At 46.2% G+C, this 19,770-nt stretch overlaps 2 protein-coding genes across 3 annotated transcripts; both read left to right on the forward strand.

Annotated features, from left to right (window-relative positions):
• The first annotated feature begins 1,251 nt into the window (after positions 1-1,251).
• Positions 1,252-8,992, forward strand: LOC142579233 (iripin-1-like). 2 transcript variants are annotated; one of them, XM_075689230.1, is made up of 3 exons: positions 1,252-1,410; positions 1,732-2,600; positions 8,110-8,992. In XM_075689230.1, exons 1-3 carry the CDS (start codon positions 1,330-1,332, stop codon positions 8,423-8,425), a joined length of 1,266 nt encoding a protein of 421 aa, XP_075545345.1. In that variant the 5' UTR covers positions 1,252-1,329; the 3' UTR covers positions 8,426-8,992. The 2 variants fall into 2 exon arrangements, with proteins under 2 accessions (XP_075545345.1, XP_075545346.1); XM_075689231.1 differs by having other exon boundaries at positions 1,268-1,483.
• Positions 8,993-12,449: 3,457 nt separating this feature from the next.
• Positions 12,450-18,863, forward strand: LOC142579234 (iripin-1-like). The gene is made up of 3 exons (XM_075689232.1): positions 12,450-12,610; positions 13,371-14,236; positions 17,521-18,863. The coding sequence occupies exons 1-3, from the start codon at positions 12,596-12,598 to the stop codon at positions 17,834-17,836; spliced, it is 1,197 nt and encodes a 398-aa protein (XP_075545347.1). The 5' UTR covers positions 12,450-12,595; the 3' UTR covers positions 17,837-18,863.
• Positions 18,864-19,770: the final 907 nt, after the last annotated feature.

The following is a 19,770-nucleotide window of genomic DNA, read 5'->3' on the forward strand; positions in this document are numbered from 1 at the left end:
AGGCTGCAGTACACGTCTCATGCATGAACGCCACTACACGTCAATCATTCGGTGAGCTCTCTTTACCGTCTCCGCGGTTCCGCCAGAGAAGCTGCATGCCTACTGCTCCGGATTTTGAAGAGCGAAAGCACCGCAGCCCCGAAGCCACTCGCTGCCGCTTTGCGGTGCAGTCGGCAGATGGCCACGTGATGAACCAACGGACACTTCGTCTTAAAGTATGTGTGTACTTATGTGTATTTGGAGAAAATGTATGTACATAGAGATGGGTACGTGTGTATATATATATATATATATATATATATATATATATATATATGAAATGTAAAGAAGAACAATTAAGGATGACTCGTCCAGCTCATTAATAAACGCTCGGAACTGATTTGTACATATCACAACTCTGTATCTTCCTTGTTACTTTCGTCGTCATAATAACCACAATAATCATTCGCATTTCGATGGGGGCGAAATGCGAAAGCACCCGTGTATTTAGATTTAGGTGCATGTTAAAGAACCCCAGGTGGTTGAAATTTCCGGAGTCCTGCATTACGGAGTGCCTGGTTATCAGAAAGTGCTTTTGGCACGTAAAGCTCCACAATTAAATTTTTTAACAATAATCAATATAATAATCATCAGGGACGTTCACGACCTTCCCAATCCTTTTTTTCTTTTTTCTCGTTTCTTTGCCTTTCCCTCCGCTGCTATTTCCGTTTTTCATTTCCCTTACCCATCCCCCAGTGCAGGGTAGCAAACAAGAGTCTTATCCGGTTAATCTGCCAGCCTTTCCCGTCACGTTTAACTCTCTCTATAATAATTATTATCACATATAAAGCTTATCATCACCAATTACTCACGCATCATAGGAAGTAACGCTAATCACATTATTGTCGCCAAGCAATCTCCAATAGATGCGCCGCCAGTTCTATTCGTCGCGATTAACACGTCTGTCGGTATTGAGAAGGAGCAGGTGAGTTACATCAGCGGCAAGATCGGAAGAGGAAGAGTGCAAAGACTCTTTTACGGGATCCGGTACTGCCCACAGAAGCAATCGTTGTCTGTAGCGTGTGAGACTGATACGCTGCTGCCAAAAATAGCAAATAACAAATTTACGTGCGCGCCAGGGGAAATTGCGACATGACGCGCCTACTGTTCCATGCGCTGTTTTTCGTCATTGCTGAGCGACGAGGGGTGCCAGCTCAAAGCAGAGCGGACAGATAACGTAGAGCTCTTCTGCCAGGCGGCCTTCTTTAGTTACATCGGGGACGCGGAGATAGAAGGAGCTAGGGGGTTCCAAATGCTTCATCAGATCCTCCGTTCCTTCTGACCCAGTAGATGCGACTTCTCGGCACTATAAAACTCGTCGGCAAGGCCCCTTCTCCTGGTTCTGCGGAGTTACACGCCCTCAGAAGGAAGGTCAGTCTCAAAGCTTGTTAACAGTCGTCTGCTGTCGTTTTGCTTCTGCGCCAAGGAAGACGTACGCTGAAAGGTAGGCTATGTACACCCCCTGAATCATAATATATTACTTTTTATAAAAGGCTTTCGGTGCTCGTGCTCTGACATGGGTACATAATGTAGAATCTATACAATCCGATGCTGAGATACGCTTTTTTGGAACATGATTTAATCGAAATTATTTGAAGAGTTATTGTTTTTCGGAAGCTTATAAAATTGACTCAGTTACAGGAGTAGGAAGTTATTATCTTTCCTCATTCAGCATCTTTCCTCTAACCACAGTTGCACGCCATGAATTTTCTCATCTGCCTCGCGGGGCTCCTGGCTCTGTGCGCCGCCCAAGAGGAGCACAAGGTCACCGGCGCCAACAACCAGTTTGGATTCAAGCTCCTCGACAAGATTCCAGTCTCACCACAGGTGAACCTCTTCTACTCGCCGTACAGCGTGTCCACAGCGATGGCCATGGCCTACGTTGGTGCCAGGGGAGAGACTCAGCACGACCTGCACGAAACGCTCGGTTACTCCTCCGTAGGCTTGACGCCCGACCACGTGCCGAGTGCCCACGCCCAGCACACGCACCTTCTGCGTGCGCCCTCAAACTCGACCCTCCGCGTCGCCAACGCGGCCGTCGTCCAAGATGGCTACGTTGTGACGGAGGAGTATCTCGGACTGCTGCGCACGTCATTCGGGGCCGAGGTCAATCGTGCAGGCTTGAACGATGAGCAGTCCGTGAGAGGAATCAACGACTGGGTCAAGAACAAGACAGAAGGAAAGATTGAGCAGTTGCTCAGCGAGCCTCTTCCTCCTAACACGAGACTGGTTCTCCTGAACGCTATTTACTTCAAGGGTCTGTGGAACACGCCTTTCGAAGTGAGAGGAACGTCGAAGGCGCAATTCTTCAACGCGGGAACCGAGAGAGTTGAGGTGGACACGATGCACGCTCAGCTGAATGCGGGACTCGCCGAGGACGACGAGACCAACGCTGACGTTCTCGACCTGCCTTACGCCGGACTCGACTACAGTATGACAATCGTCCTTCCAAGAGTGAGGAACGGAGTGGACGCCTTGAGGCAGAACCTTTCGTGGCCAGTCTTCCAACGCCTCCTGTCCAAGCTCAACGCGCATGCCGTCGTTGAAGTGGCGCTGCCCAAGTGAGTCCCGCGTTCTCGATATATTGTGTAGGTAATATTATATTCTGAAAGTAGTCTTTCCAAAATATTAAACCTGTCTCCGCCCAAGATTCACAGCCATAGGCACGCGAAGCTGAATGTCGCGTGCAAAGATTGACAGGAAAGCGCGACATATAGCAGAGGCAGAGGCAAGAGCTCACGTGCTCAAGCTGTGTTTCCGCTTCTACGCAAGACGATATAAGGTCCGCTTTGGTTGAGCATTTCGCACATTCCCAACTCCATGCTTACTCTTGTCGTTTCTATAATTCAATTCCTGCACATGTTTTTTTTTTAATTCCGCCATTTCTGTCAAAAACTGAACGCCTGAGCGTTTCTGTCAGCTGATTTTCCTTAAAATACAGGTTTCAAATCCCAAAGCAAGAAACTGGTTGTGATAGACTCCGTAGCGGGTGGCTGCGCATTTTTTTTTCGTATTCATTTAAGAGCGACTGAAGAGGCCTCGAAACCTATATATTGCAATATGTTAAAATCGTGGTAGGTGACTTTGAAAACGCTTACTGTTGTTATTGTCGTAGACTACGCAGTAAATATGAAGATAGCGACTCGTTTGAGCAAAGCGCCGGCCGGATCAGGGACCAAATTCGCAAAACTATTAGTTCGGAAGTGCCCTCTGTTCTCAGGCTGCCGTCATTAATACTATGTCCGTCATGTCGACAGGTTGGCGCCCCGTCTGCGGACAGTTCTAGCATCAGTACTTCTTTGCGAAAACGTGCCCAGATGCGCTTTATAACGTGCTGCTCTGCACTACAAATATGAAACGGACAGAAAAGAGGTGATGAGTAATTATGAGGAGGTAAGAAAGAGATGATCTACATTATCCAGCGGCGTTACTAAATCCGTGCGTCCTGCACCGTGGCGTGCAAAAATTCTAATGAGGCTCTTGTAAGCTTCGCAGTTGCAGTGTTAAACCATGGGGCCATAAAAGCGCCCTCCGACAGTGGTTTCCTGCCGATTATGATAAAAAGCCATCCAGTGTCCGGTACACCTTGTGCAACAAGCATACCTTACATGCACGTAACCTTTACGGATAGACGTGCTTTTCCGTGGGCACTAAATGCACGCAAATGGCTGTGCGTGAGACCAGCATGAGTTCTCTGCTTCACAGTGCCATCTTGCATGAGTGACGCAAGGAGATAGTTGTTATTCAGTCGCGATTAGGAGATATGCACTGTATGCAGATCATAAAACTAAAATTAAATTCTCGGCTTTTACGTGTCAGAACAACAATGTGATTATGAGGCACACCGTAGTGGGGAACCCTGATTTAATTTTGACCACCTGGGGTTCTTTCACGTGCACCAGGTGCACGGTACATAGGCATTTCTGTATTTCGCCCCCATCGAAATGCGGCCGCCACGGTCGGGATTTGATTCCGCGCCCTCGGGCTTAGCAGCACGAGACGCACAACCACTACGCTGCCACGGCAGTGTTTAAATGCCTACCTCGCCTCACTGTCAGCGAGTTCATTGCCGCCAATACCATAGTGGCCAACACGGATTGAAACCATATGATATGGGCACTTCACTGGGCACTGCCGCGAATCTCTGAAATTTATGAACCTCGGTGTATTAGGGCCCACTGTTCATAAATGATACGTTGCCCTGCAGCTACGTTCCTTCCGAGCTTTGGCTATCATCCAGACGCGCAGTGAGAAGGAAATCGCGGAAGATTTCTGCATACACCTCTCTGGATCTACAACATCGGTAGCTTCAGTGCTCAGGTGCGCTCTCCAACAATTGACCATCGTCTCGACCTCCCATTCATGCTGCAAGAGCTACGTGCCACGATTTCCTCTTCAAGACACACAAGTGCGCCTGGTCCTGATGGCATTACCTATTCTACCTTGCGCCATCTAGGCCCTCGAGCGACTTAAGAGCTCCTGGCTTTATACAATCTATCTTGGTCTTCGGGAACTGTGGCTGCACACTGGAAGACAAGCAAAATTGTGGCATTATTGAAACCAGGCAAGACACCCCATGCTATGCTTTCCTACAGACCTGTGGCGTTCGCCAGTTGCATAGATAAAACCATGGAACGCATGATTTTGACGCGCCTGGAGTGGTTTTTAGAGAAGCGTAATATATATCCAGACGCAATGACAGGTTTGAAAGGGTAGGTCGTCAATCGACACCGTCATTGACCTAGTAACAACTGTTGAACATCAGAAACGTCGCCGTCGGTTAACGGCTGCTGTCTTTCTAGATATCAAGGGTGCTTTTGACAACGTTCTACATGATGCAATTTTAAATGCCCTAGAAGAATGTGGCGTCGGGGGACGTATGCATCAATGGATAGCCAGCTATCTTCAAGAGAGAACGATATTCATGACAATTCCAGACGGTGAAACAAAGAACCCCTCCGTCTATCGTGGAGTGCCTCAAGGAGGTGTATTGAGCCCAACCTTATTTAATATCGTTCTCATCGGACTGGTCAAAGAACACGCAGGCGCAGTCTCGGTCTCTGTGTATGCAGACGACATCTGTATATGGAACACGAGCGTAACGCGCTTAACACGAGCGTAACGAAGCTGCAGCGCGCGGTGTCAATAACGTCGACATGCATAAACAGTCGCGGACTGCAGCTCTCACCGGAAAAAAGTGTAACCATGGCATTTATACAGAATTCAATGGCCTGCTACCTCGTTATGATTCATGGGAAGATTATACCTTCAGTAACCCACTACAGGTTTCTCGGAGTCATCATCGACCGTGACTTATCTTGGTCGAAGCATCTCTCTGGATTAAGAAAAAAGCTGGACAGCTTTACTCCGATCATTCGACATATGTCTGGAAAATCATGGGGGCCATCCAAGTCATCTCTTCTGCAGCTCTACCAGGCACTTTTTGTTGGCTACTTCTGCTACAGTGCGCCTGTACTTTCTCGGTTTAGTACAACTGCTCTACGCACACTTGAAAGTGCTCAGGCTCGCGCACTGAGAATTTGCCTAGGACTACCACGATGTGCGTCTACTTGGGGCACTATTGCAGAGGCACGTGCGTGCCCAGCTCGAGTTTATCTGCAGCATGAGCCATTGCGAGTGCATCTAAGGCTATTGACTAGACAAAGGAATCATTCACTCGCGAACGTCACAAGCGTATGGCCTGTGTCTGCCTACTCAGAAGCCGTGTTGTCGCAGCAAGACTTATTGCCGTCGGACTTCGAACCGTATGACATACCCGAAGTTCCACTCTGGACGATGGCAAAGCCAACGGTGAGACTCTCAATCCCTGGAATAACGAAGAAGTCGAAGATGCCGCTTGCTGGGCTCAAGCATTTCGCGCTATCATACATTGCTTACATGTATGGATATTACGAACATGTTTTTACAGATGGTTCTGTGATACAGACCTCTTCCGCGGCGGCCTATACAGTGCCAGGAATGGGGATCGCACAACGGTTCAAGATAGGACACAGGACGTCGTCTACAGCAGCTGAGTTGACCGGAGTTCGAGAAGCAGTTCGCTGCATACTGCAACTTAGTCTCGAGAAGTGGACAGTGTTCTGTGACTCAAAACCAGCATTGCAACTCATCAGCAATTATATGAGTGACATAACCGCATATAGTAAGCTGGTTTATGACATCATGTCTCTGCTTCTGCTTCTGCTTCATGTCTCGCCTCTGCTTGCTGAGGCGTCTCATTCCGGGCATACCATCGTGCTGCAGTGAATTCCTGGCCATTGTGGAATAGCTGGAAACGAACAGGCTGACGCGGAAGCAAAAAAAGGCGCACACTGACGGAAACATTATAAAAATTCATTTTTCCCGGTATGACATTAACGACTTGCTCCATACCTCTATTAAAACTTCTACGACGCGACATTGGGACAGCCCCGAACATCGACAAGAGCGCCTGCATAGACTTGACGCTGGATTACAATTCCGGCTTCCCCTTCGGTTGCGTAGAAGCCAGGAAACACTCATTCATCGATTACGGCTGGGCGTGGCATACACCCACCGATACCTTCACAAGATTGGACAAGCACAGGACCCTGAATGTAGCGTCTGTCACACTCTGGAGACAATAGCTCACGTACTTTGCGTGTGTCCTCAATATGCGGCCTAATGAAGAACACTCAAATCTACTGTTGACAGCTTGGACTCCCGCCCCTTTTCTGAAGAAAAGCTTTTGGGCGCGTGGAGGAGTGTTCACTGTGCCCAACGTGCCATAAAATCACTTTTGAACTTTTGAAGTGAGACTGGTTTAGACGATCGCCTCTAGAAGCTGTGAGGCGTGCAGTCAGTGCGAAATGTGTTTGCGCAATAACTTTTTGTGACAAGATTACTTTTTGTATGGACAAGATTACTCGTACGTGTATTGCGTCTACAGTGCGCATCCGCATATTGGACAACGTGTATATAGTATATCATTGTACCATAACATAATCAACCGCCACCTACCTCTCCCTGTATTTCCCACTTCCCCTTTCCCCAGTGAGGAGTAGCAGGCTAGAGACGCGCTCTCCAGGCCGACCTTTCCTCCTTTCTCTTCATTAAAATCTACTACTACTACGTTGCCCTGCAGCACTGACCTGCATCACAGGACGCCGTCCATGTCTGAGGTGCCTGAGATGTGATGAAACGAAAAAAGCCATCATATACAGCAACGAGCTCCGCGGTCATGGTTGTCGAGTTTCACTCCGGTCTAAATTGCCGAGTAATGGCAACCTGAACGGCAAAGCTGGCCTCTGTTCCAGTAAATATCCCACCCTACTGCTAGTCCCGATGTCATTGCAAATAAACACATATTTCGAACAATGAGGAAACTGATGACAGACAAGACAAACGAACAAATGAAGGAGTTAGTTTGCGCACTCAATATAAGCGTACGTGCTAGAAGTTCGTAAGAGCTATTCGGGCAGAAATAGCGCGATCGATGAGCAACTTATAATGTCGCGATAAAGTGAATACCATTATATATACAAAGCGTTCGTTGTACAAAAATGGAGTAAATAAGATGGAATATGGCAGCGCACTTCGAAACTTTCGATGCAACACAGAATGAATAAACACGAGCGTTGTACTGCAACTGTTGGTTTATTGCTGGATAAGAATAATACTGGTTCCAAAGTATTCGGGGAGCACTTTAGAGAGGAGAACGACACATATTTTTGACCACTCATACCAGCTAGCCGACATCATGCTGCACAAAACTTCATACTTCACAAGTTCAGATACAAAAAGGCATTTTTTTTCTTTGTCAGATAAGGCGACAAAGTGCGCTGCCAAATTATTCAATCATGACTAACCAACTAGCCCCCTGGTACGTCTTAAAGGAATAAACAAAACCGCTCAAGATCGGACGTTGTCGATCAATGCGCTTATTTGACACGCCCATCACAGAGCCCGCATGTTATACCGCGCGGTAAGGGGCGTGTACTTTAACTATATACTATACCAGAAATAACGCGTGCCCTACGCTGCAAGCGTCTTGTTATGGCCTAATAACATGTTTTTTTCCTCCGATCTCAGGTTCAAGATCGAAGGCTCGTACAAACTGAAGGCGCCCCTGTCGGCGCTTGGAGCCTCGAAGGCCTTCGACGAGCGCCTCGCCGACTTTTCCGGCATCAGCGGCTCCCGCGACCTGGTGGTGTACGAAGTCGTACACAAGGCCGTGGTCGAGGTTAACGAAGAAGGAAGCGAAGCCGCCGCCGCGACGGGAGTCATCACCTACACCAAGAGCGCAACTTTTGGCATTCCCTTCGTGGTCGACCACCCGTTCCTGTTCTTCATCCGCAACAGGCAAACGGGAGACGTCCTGTTCGCGGGTCAAGTGAACCACCTCTAGAGCAACGATGCCGCGTCGCTTCTGTTACTGTGTTTTCTACTCGCGTTTAGTTGGGCGCAAGGAAGGTACAAATAGAGTTCGTCCCGCCGATGAAGACACAATTTTTGAAATACACCTTAACTAAGGTAGGGAAGCTCGCTTTATAAGCCTCTGTTTTTTTTTTTCTCGCGACCACACTTTTTACTCCGTAACACGTGCTGAACACATGCGAGAATTAGCTTGTCTGATAGATAGCTAACCAACTGGGTACGATTAACAGTCGAGTAGCCGCTGCACACAAACACGAATTTTTTATGGAATGACCGCAAGTTGTCAGCTCCTGAGCAGCGGTTTGAGCAATCAAGACACCGACACTCATTTAGAAAACACGCATAGGAAATTCAGCAATCCTTCTTGTACATATACTGCGTGCGTGACTGCGGTGCTCGGGAAGTTGCTTTTTGTATTTTACTTTTGTTTTGATGGAAACCTATAGGCACGTATTTTTTTTTTCTCGGCATATTTTTAAACACGCAGAAGACCGGCAGCTGTGCAAACTGTAATAAAACGTGTCCTTGTGAAATGGTGTTTCTAGAGTTCGTGGGAAGTCGACTTCTCGCCGGCTTAGTTTTTCGTCTCACGTAAAAGCCATGGCAGCTGACCAACGCAGAAAACATATGCTAAGTACAAAGACGTGTGCCGCCGCAATCCGGGACTGAGAATTCCTGCGACAACAATTAAAAGCTCTAAAACTGGGGTGTGGTGCGCCCGTCGATCCTTTCGTTCACACATTCATCGTCGTCTTCGTCGTCGTCGTCGTCGTCGTCGTCTACGTCGTACAGGCGATTCCGCATCCTCGCCGTATCAGGGATAACAAAGTGGCTGCAGTTTCGCTCGAAGGTGAAGAATTGCAAGTGATAGTAAAATTTAGTGTTGTGCTGAAGGCGTACCAGAGCGCTTGCGAGATGAAGAACGAACAGTGGCCAGCACCATGGCGTGGTGTGCCGGAACGCCATGGTTCCGGCACACCACGCACGACGCTAATGGCACGACGCTAATGCCAACGGCGGGAGGCAGGAAATGTCAACTGCCGAGAGAAGTCGGCAAATGGGAAATTGCGAGAAGGACTCGCTAACCACCGAGCTATCGTACACAATTCGCGCAATAGGCAGTTCCTGTTGGGTTTTACATTGCATGCAGACTGGCAGTGCGAAGCGCAAAATTACCAGGATTGCGCAGTGAATATTGGTTTGGTTTGTACAGCGCGTATTGATCAGTTTGTATAGCGCACATTCAGTCAGCGTCAAGATTCGCCAGGATCTCAAGTGAAGGGAGTCGTCTTTCAAAACACGCGTTCTTGCAAAACACGTGTATATGCCGATTTATTTCAGCCAGTAAATTCAATTTAGCAGTTTCGCGATGACAATATTTCGCCTGCCGACTGCGACGCGGGTACGGATAGGGCGCAGAGAAGGAGCGAGAGAGAGAGCGAAAATAATAGTTGAGCAGCAGATAGGTTAATCAGGTTAACTGTCCGGTTAGCGACTCTTCACTGGAAGATGAGGAACGTATAGAAAATATGAGTAGAAAAGAAGAAAAGTCTAGAAGAGAATCTTTCAGCACTAGAACGAGGAAGCCAATCAGCAACAATTAGATTTTTTTTCCTTCTGTCTCTAACTTAAAAAAATAAAAACCCTAACGCACCACACCAGGTCGCACTTCTACGCCCGTTCACAGCCGACGCCAGCCTGAGTTGCACTAACATGGTATATAGACTACAGATGTCTTCAAAACTCCTGCGGACGTACGATGCCACTGGAAAGAAGTAGTGGATTACGGGCCTTACACGGTGACTCAGTTACAGCCGTATCCATGGAGATGCGAAGACAACACACACTGAAGTATTCCACATCCTTAGCTACGCATTTCTTAGGCTTTAATAGCAGTTATCGCCGGTGCATTTTGCCATGCTCATGTACGAAGAGACAATATCTTAAGAGCTCTCGAGCACTGTATATATTATTGTACGAATTAGCGCACTGGTGGTTTTAACTGTTTTAAAACTGTCAACCAAGCAGGAAAAGCAAGCGCGTTACCCTTACAAAAGTATCAAGTTTCGCGCTAACGGTTGGACTGCGACGGGGGCTTATAATAATAGCTAAGTAGAAGGTTTCTTTGGGTCTTCCTATACGGTTTTCACAAACCACCAGCCTATCGTTCACGGCAACAAGCTAAAACAAATACTTTGCGTGGGTATTACCTTTATCGCACCCTTATACGAAGCAGGCACGCGTCGACTCACAAACTTGCACTTTAGACCTTTTAGTCATTATAGTTTTGGCTGTTGGGTTGCAGTTATATTCTCGTCAGCCCACTGTGACCTTTAAAGGAGATAGAGCGAATTTCGAATTTATAGCTAAGACATATTGGGGTAGATAAAAGCAAAGAAAAGACAGGGAGGGATTAACGAAAGGATATTACTGGTTGGCTACCCCGTACCTGGGAGAGGGGAAAGAGGTACGAAATGTGAGAGAAAGAGAAGAACAAAGCAAACACGATACAGAACTGTTTATGTGGGCGCTGTCACACACAGTCTGCCACGCCATCACATAGTCACAGTGTCAACGTCCCACTAATACATTCTACGTCACACAATGCACAGTACTTCTTCAATAACGCTGCACCACGTTCATAGCGGCTCTCGCTGATGTTTTTGTAGGCCAGCTCCTAAGAAACGTAATTTCTGTAAGTGGGCTCTTGTCCTGTTGGTTTAGATTGGCTGAGAGGGCTGCCCTTTGCGGGTTGAAACGAGAGCACTCGCAAGGAATGTGGGCTATCGTTTAACTGCGCCCGCAGAAGTCACAAAGCTGGCTATTGGCCATTCCTATAAGAAAAGGAGTGCGTATAGAAAGGAGCACCTTCCATGACATGAGTGAGCCCCGCTAGTCCGTCTGTGGTTTGGAGTAGCACTTTCATATGTATAGATAAGTTGAAAGCATGTGGCTATAGGGTGAATTAGAGTCAAACTGGAGAGAAATGAAGCACTGCGCCTACTGCATTTCACTTAGAAGGAAAACATATATTTGCTTAAATGTAAATTAAAAACAGTGAAAATAAGGCGGACACCTTAGGAAGCGCGAGCACTAACGCGAACAAGAGGGGAAGGAACTTAAAAAAAGAAAAGAATAAACAACAACACAGAATGTGGGTCACTGTGCATGAAATCATACCTAATAGTCTGAGCAGAGGTTCGTGTATTAATAAAGAAGTCTTCCACAGCAGTAAATGTTACCTTCTCAAGGTCACTAACTCTGAATTGAACACTCGCTGGATGTGCTGATGTTGCAACATGGCTCACGGTGCACGGACAAACTGAACTTGCAAATGCTCTCGACGAGTTTACTCACCTCACGTGCATAAAGAGAAAGATAGATAGAGATAGCAAAGAGAGGAAAGGCAGGAAGGTCAACCGGACGAGCTCCCTGTGAAATTACTGACACTGCTCGGCACGTGGATGAAAGCGCGGACGACACTAAACCTTCCACGTGGTTTTTAATGGATCCTCGAGAGACTTCGCACTTAGGTTATGGGACTAGGATGTTGCTTTCTATCGAGATACAATCGAACAAACTACTGACGACTTTTAAGATATTCGAACAAGTCTCAGTAGCGCACGTACTCGGAAGGCGCACTTGCATCTATAACGCATCTTCATTCAGCATTAATAAGATGCAAGTCGTATTCTTTTTACTTTTCAAACTGAAGTCTTCCTTGCCTCTTTCCCTTCTCTCCACTGATAAGAACTGAGAAGCGCAGTGTTGAAGTCGGTCAAGGTAAGAAAGCATTTGGTAGTTGTGATTATAGGCTGTTTTTTTCCAGCCTACAACGGGTTGAACGTGACCTTTCTGGGAGTCGAAAGCGAGTTAAAATTATCGTCAACAGATAATATTCATGCTCCTTTTTCAGTCGCCTCCTCTGGTTTCAGCAACAGCAGAGATATATAATGTCTCAAATGCCGACAAGCGCAGCCTTCACGTTCTCCTCACTCTTTCTCTGAGCTCCTGCGCCCATCAAGCTCAAAAGTCCCCTCACACGCTTCCCGTGAGGTCTTATGTGGCAGTTTTTGCAGCTCTAAACAAGTTCTGCGTACACTTGAGTCTCTCGCTTCATTTTAGTGTTTAGCGTTAAAGCATGGAACGCCGTCAGGTACGTATATGATTTTCGCTCATTTACGCACTGCGGCTCAGATAAATATAAGTTCGACGAGTCCATAGTTTAGCCCCATTACAGTTAAGGAGCGCTTCTCTGCTGAATCTGGCCGCACATATTCATCGACGCGTACGCCTCGTTTTGAATCATAACTTCGTACATCGAAAGCAGAGCTCAGTGCAATGCATTGTGGTTATGCCATCGGTAGCGTACACGGACATATCCCATGTTCACTAATCTACGTTACATGTCGAAGTGAATTAAGACAGGCGATATTTTTGGGAAAGTATAGGCTTAACAATGTAAAAATAAGTCCACGTAAGTGGATTTACTGTAACCGTCGCTTGGCCGTATCATCTAACCTTTGTTTTCGTTTGTTCACTCGAAATATTCCATATGGCATAAAAAATGGTAAAACAGTAGCCCTGTGTGTTTTGCGAGCATAAGCTTCCTTCTACCGTTTCATTGACCCTCATGCCAAACAAGGTGCAAGGGTCAGTTCAGCAGTCGAATTCACTCATGAGTACATGCATTTACAACAGAAACCGAAGGTTGGAATATCACGTAAGTTAGCGTCAGTCGAACCCCTCCCGCTTCCTTTGACAATGACGATATCACGCTGATATTTCAGTGCTGATTGTGTGTGGTTCTTTTAAATACGCGAGTGTCCAGTACAAGTACTGCCTTTACTGAAAGCAAGAAATGTTCAAGTGAAGAGACTTATGCATTATCGCCTTGCTTCCGTTCTCTTCGGCAGCCCATCATGAAAACAGCCATCTGCATCGCGTGGCTCATGGCGGTTTGCGTCGCTCAAGATGAAACCAAGATTTCCAGTTCCATTAACTCGTTCGGTTTCGAGCTCCTCCGAGAGATCCCGGTCTCGTCTCAGACGAACATCTTCTACTCACCGTACAGCGTGTACACGGCATTGGCTATGGCCTACGTTGGCGCCAGAGGCGATACTATGCAAGACTTGCACGAGGCGCTCGGTTACTCGTCAGTAGGCTTAAGTCCCGACCTCGTACCGAGCCTCCACGCCAAGCACACACGTCGGCTACGCGAGCAGGCTTCAAATTCAACGCTCTACGCCGCCAACGCAGCTGTTATTCAGGAGGGCTACAACGTGGAACAACAGTACCTAGACTCACTCAGACAGTACTTCGACGCCCAAGTAAGTACAGCAAATTTGGCAGATGAACATACCTTGACGACCATCAACGACTGGGTCAAGAACAAAACGGCCGGAAAAATAGAGGAGTTGCTCAATGCACCCCTTTCCTCGGACGCAAGGTTGGTCATTCTGAACGCCATCTACTTCAAGGGGCTGTGGAACACCCCCTTCCATGCAGAGGCCACGTCCAAGGCTCCTTTCTTCAATGCAGGAACAGAGCTGGTGCAGGTAGACACGATGCATCAAAAGCTTACGACGGGGTACGCTCAGGACGACGAGACGAACGCGCAGGTCGTCGACCTGGCTTACACTGGACTTGACTACAGTATGGTTATTGTCCTGCCACGAGAGAGAGACGGTGCGGATGCTCTCAGGCGTAACTTTTCGTTGCCGCTCTACCATCGTCTGCTGTTGAAGCTCAGGGACAGAGAGGTCGATGTCGCGCTGCCCAAGTGAGTAGCAAGTTTGGACGTCGAAAATATATTGGTTTAAAGGAAGTATAGAGGGTACAAAGAGACATGCAAACGATGTCTCCATATAGAGAACAACGTAATGCGTACGTAAATAAAAATAAATGAATAAAGAAGGCGTGACCAGTACAAATACTTTATACACTGATAATGCTCGATAATACGAGACTTTATGCGATGAAGCAAAACGTTAAAAGTATAGATGTAGAAGGTAAGTTAGCATGCCGGTCATCCACCGGCCTGCTAAGGTTTTACAAATGCGTCTTGTGCCAGGGGCCGGACATATAGCTCTTCCAAAGCAAATAACACGACACACAAGAAAAATAACTATGCAGGGGCAGTGAAGTATGAAAGCTTTTCTAAAGTGCCGTCTTGGCGGCATGAAATAAAACGTCTTAAAAGCAGATTTTCTCGCAGCACATGGTTTACAAGAAGCTCTTATAATGCAACACATGACAAAAGCAATTAACACGCAGCTATACCTCAGTTTGACCCGAACTGAAACAATGTGAAAGTAGCTTCAAATATCGAAGCATTTTTTATCATAAGTATTGTCGTCAGCATCGTGTCACCATCCCCATCATGTGGATTGCTTGCCGGGCTGCTGGCTCAAACGTTCATTGCATTTTTTTTTACTTCACGCGTTCAAGAGAGAGTGAGAGAGAGTGAACAAAATTGGCCAAAATCAACCGCTTGTCCGCAGTTTCATCATGTACTAGCGAAAGTAGGTTGAAAGTTGGGATGTGTAAACGTTCGAAATTTGGAACAGGATTCCATGTCTTCCCTTGGAAGCAAAATATATTATTGAAAAGTTTGATGTTCGGTTTATTCGCAAGATGTTCCATTGTGAGCGAATATATACGAGTTACTACGGTTATTGGAGACTCGCTTCCATGAAAACAGACTCTGTGCATAAGGTACACTGGCCACTTCAACTGAGCCAACCATGAACTTTGATCTTTTTGCGCATTTGCAAGCCTCTCAAACCAACTGAATTGCAAACAGCGTTCCACGTATGCTAATAAATAAATAATTTCTTGCAGCGTCTTTACTTTCCATCCTTACTTTTATACCTATGTTTACAGGCAATAAAATATTCTGTACTTAGGGTGACATTGGAAGTCAGTATATATTAAGACTCGTATAAAATTCGGAAGTATTACTATCACAACGCATTTGGTTGAGAGGTACACAGGTGCTAAATGGTGGTACCCTTACGAAATATTTGTTATGTTTTAAATAAGCTTTAATTGAATTTGTGATTAATTGCTCTTTCAAGTAACATATTTGAATATCTATTTGATGTCTTAGTAGCAAATTGGTCAGATAGTTTTAATTAATGTTAACAACCTTCTTTCAATTAAATTCTATCACGTATTGTTCATATGTTTTGTTTCGTTTTGTTTTGTTTATAGTGTGTGCTAAAGGGGCCCTGAATCACTCTTTATCGAAGTGGATAAACGCACTTGAAGTGAAAATAGGCTATTGAAGAAATACTTTGGCACAAGATGTACTTCAATGCGTTCAGCAGAAGCGGAGTTATTGGCAATCAAACACGGCCTCCACTGCGCTCCCGTTCCTGCGAAGGCTACGGCGCAGTGGGGCATGCCAGCAACGCTCCGCCTTTGAAATGTCACCGTGGCGCGCAGTTCAAATGTCATTTTGGATGTTAACGTAGATGCCACGACTTCCGCCTTCGGTTCGTACGACGTGCTAAACATAAGCCAAACGCGATTGTCCTCAGCGAGACTCCGAAGCTTACCGTCCCAAAACTGCACAGTCGGCTATGAGGAAGCCGGTATTGAAGGGCTGCGGATCAATTTTGACGGCTTCAGGTTCTTTGACCACTTTCAGTGCACGAGCGCTTTTTTGCACTTCGCGCCCGTCAATGTGAGGCCGCCTAGGCGGAGAATCAAACCTTCGACCTCATGCTTGGCAGCAGTACGCCATAACCACTGAGCCACCGCAGCGGGCAATGCAAATTGCCAACAACGTGTATTGGTAGCTTTGTCACTGTAACGTGCACCGCTTTATCGCACCTTACGTATGAGGGTGCGACATTATTTTCGCAATAGCTGTCAGAGCGTAAGCTACTGTTTGTCAGCATGCTTGTTTAGCCCTATGTTTCAAGCACCTTTTCTGCCTTCTTACGACAGCAGCATGTTTTACTCAGATATATCTGTAATGCACTGTAGTTTGTACAAGCGTTCTATTTACTGTATATTGCGCCTTTCTGCAGGTAAGGCGCAATACACAGTAAGTAGAACGCTTGTAGGAACTACAATGGATTACAGAACAATCTGAGTAAAGCATACTGTACTCACTTTGCGTTAATTATCTGCGATAGCCCTACCCCTGTTGTCATTGTCGGTGATTTCAATGTGGATCTGTCGGTACCGAAATGGGAGCGGTTTACGGGTTCCGTGTTGCAGATATATCCCACATATCCCTTGCGATGCCCCACCGATCAGGCCCAACCGACCACCGAGCTGCGTACGTGCATCAGTTTGACATTATCAAAGAATGTGATTGCAGTTGCGAGTAAAATAATAACCACCCATCAAAACAATAAATGAGCATGCGTACCTTTCGCCAAGATTACCACCCATCAAGATAATAAATGAGTTCGTACCTTTGTTCAAAATTATGTGTCACCACCGTGTCGTGTGATAAACACGTTCGCTGTTCAACCACCTTCACATTGTGGAATGGCTCATGATTTTTTTTTGGAGCTGCAGCAAGACCGAACAAAATGAGCCTGTTGGTCACTACGAAGTGCATCTCGACCAATGCAACATTCCATCCTGTCTGTCGGTTACTTGTCTTTGTTGCGATGAGGAAGAGAAAAGGAACAAGAGAAGGATGAGAGGTGACGATGATGTGCTGCAGTAGGCGTCAGTGAGGTTTCTGTTGTACAATGTATAGCAGTCCCCAATTCTCATTTTCCCTACAGTTTCCACCACACTTGACAGTAGTCAAGGCTGGCAGACGTAGCCAAAATGAATAATAGCATTACGACAACGAGTAATACGTGTCTAGTCAGCACAGTCAGCACAGCAATAAGAACATGTATGTAGAGATCAACTAGCCGACCAAGGGGAGGCTCATTCGTCGACCTATCCACCCTTCTTATCATTAAAGTATTCCTTTCTCTCTTTCTCTCTCGTTGTAGAATAGGGTTTACCGATGTACGGACAAGGCGTTCAGTCAACGAAAGCTTTGTTGTTTTCATCCTATAGTCACGCACTCTCTCCCTCCCCGCTCAGATTCAAGAGTGAAAGCCTGTACAAGCTGAAGGGACCTCTGTCGCAGCTGGGAGCATCGAAGGTCTTCGACAAGCAACAAGCCGACTTCTCGGGCATCAGCGGGTCTCGCGATCTGTTCGTCTCCGACGTGGTGCACAAGGCCGTGGTCGAGGTGAACGAAGAAGGCAGCGAGGCGGCGGGCGCCACGGCTGTTATTTTTCACGTTGAGAGCCTCAGTGTAAGCACGCCATTCGTGGTCGACCACCCGTTCCTGTTTTTCATCCACAACAGACGTACGGGAGACATTCTTTTTGCGGGTCAAGTGAACCATCTCTAGGCTTCTAGCGTGCGGCCCAAGGTGCACTTTTTCTAAGCTTGGGGTAACGCCGTAGATGTCGAATCGTTTAACGACACTGACGGCAGAATTGAATTCATTCTTTATGACGAGATAAATCGTGAAACCCATGCAAGCACGCTGCGCTGCTCATCCTCTTCGATAGATGACATTAACTTGCAAACGAGCGTCCAAACGAAGTCGGTGGGACCTCCAGTGATTAGGTGGCTTCCTAGTCAAGCCGCGTAAATGCGAAGCTGTTCATTTGCAGAAACAATACAATATCGTTACTGCGAATAACAAAGACCTCCTCACAACAAGGTCAGTATCCCGCCTGCAGTGGGAGTTACCGTGTTGAACACCCGAGGCATATATGGAAGACAAGAAACGTAATCGCACGGAAACATGACTTGCACGGGAACACAAAATTGGAAAAGAGATCGTTTAACACATCACACAATTATAGGCGACATTATTAGTACCATATTTCCAGTAGTTACTTGCAATCGTTATTATCGTTAGATACAAGTAGCTCAAGCTTGTCGAGCAGGGCTTGCAGTCGAGAAATATAGCTGCGTGCAGTAATAAACGTTTGCTTACCTGCGATCTCGAGGAGGGTACATTCTGTGTACTCTGCTTATACAATAAGTATAAAAAAGGTGTGCATAGCGCTTTCTGCCATGATTGTATAACTCTGTATTAATTGTATTATTGCATAATTGTATAAACTGCATTAAATAAGTAATGCTAAATACTGTACGCAAGAGGAGTCCTTGTTTCCTCCAATGAAGCGACTAACTTGCACGTACACTTGTAGGTTCAAGTTACCGCAAACACAGAAACCCACAGTTGTTAGAGACAAAGAACTTAGTAATAAGGAGCTGTTGATTTACGATGAAGCATCAATTTATGTTTCATTCGTGAATGAAGTAACTCGACAAGAGACGAGTTCTTCTCAGTTCTTTCTTTTTTGCGCTGTTTCATGCTGTTCATTTTTGCATTGCAAATAAAGAAACGCAACAAAGATTCATTTCTTTCCTTCATTTTGTTGCTGCTGCTAATAGATGGTGCATACCGGCTTTGCCGGGTGTCTGAGGTAAAATCCTGAAATAATGGTGAGGCGGTAAGTTTCATGGAACATGGAGATATAACAGTATGTCTCTTCACGGAAGCTTGCCACATTGTCCGTATACACATATAGTTTTATGAGAAGATCATCGATAGACGCCCGTGTTAAAAGCACAGTCCAGAATTACCATTGGTCTGATTATCTTACATATCCCTTATTCGATTACCAGAACATCTATTGACGTAACAATATTCTTTCATGGCCACACCCTTCGCGTTTCGTGGTCTTCACAATAGTAAACATCCGCGTCAGCCGAGGCTGCAGAGAATTGCTTTTGTAATTTTATACATTCAAAGAAACAGGCTGTGTTTAGGCAGGTATAAGTTTAAACGGGGTCCAACTCGAGAGGCTGGAAGCAGTAAAGCGCCAGCTACTCCGTTCCACATGTATGGAAGATATAAATTTGCTTAAAGAAATGAGTGAGTTGAAACGAAAAATGAAGAAAAGCTTGTCAATATTTCATCCCGTTTTGAATAAAAGAGAATCATGCATGACCTAAACGAGTTCAGGAACATTTTAGAAAGCAACTCTTGTTCATATCGTTAAAAGCAAATTTTGTACTTCGAAAAATGTTCTAACAGTGTGCTAATCGAACCCTGCGCTACCGGCATGCTGTCCTCGTCACTCTATGGAGCTATCAAGCGCAGGTAGGCGACAACGAGAGGTTGAATTGTTCCTGTGCATCCGCTTGAATTATTAATGCCAAGTCATTATATGCCCCATTACGCGAAAATCCGTCGTAGCGACCGAAAGATGGCACCAAAAATTGGCGACGCCGCAAAGAGTAAAACACGTGACAAAATGCTGG

Source organism: Dermacentor variabilis, chromosome 4 (genome assembly GCF_050947875.1).
Source record: "Dermacentor variabilis isolate Ectoservices chromosome 4, ASM5094787v1, whole genome shotgun sequence".
Classification (NCBI taxonomy): Eukaryota; Metazoa; Arthropoda; class Arachnida; order Ixodida; family Ixodidae; genus Dermacentor; species Dermacentor variabilis.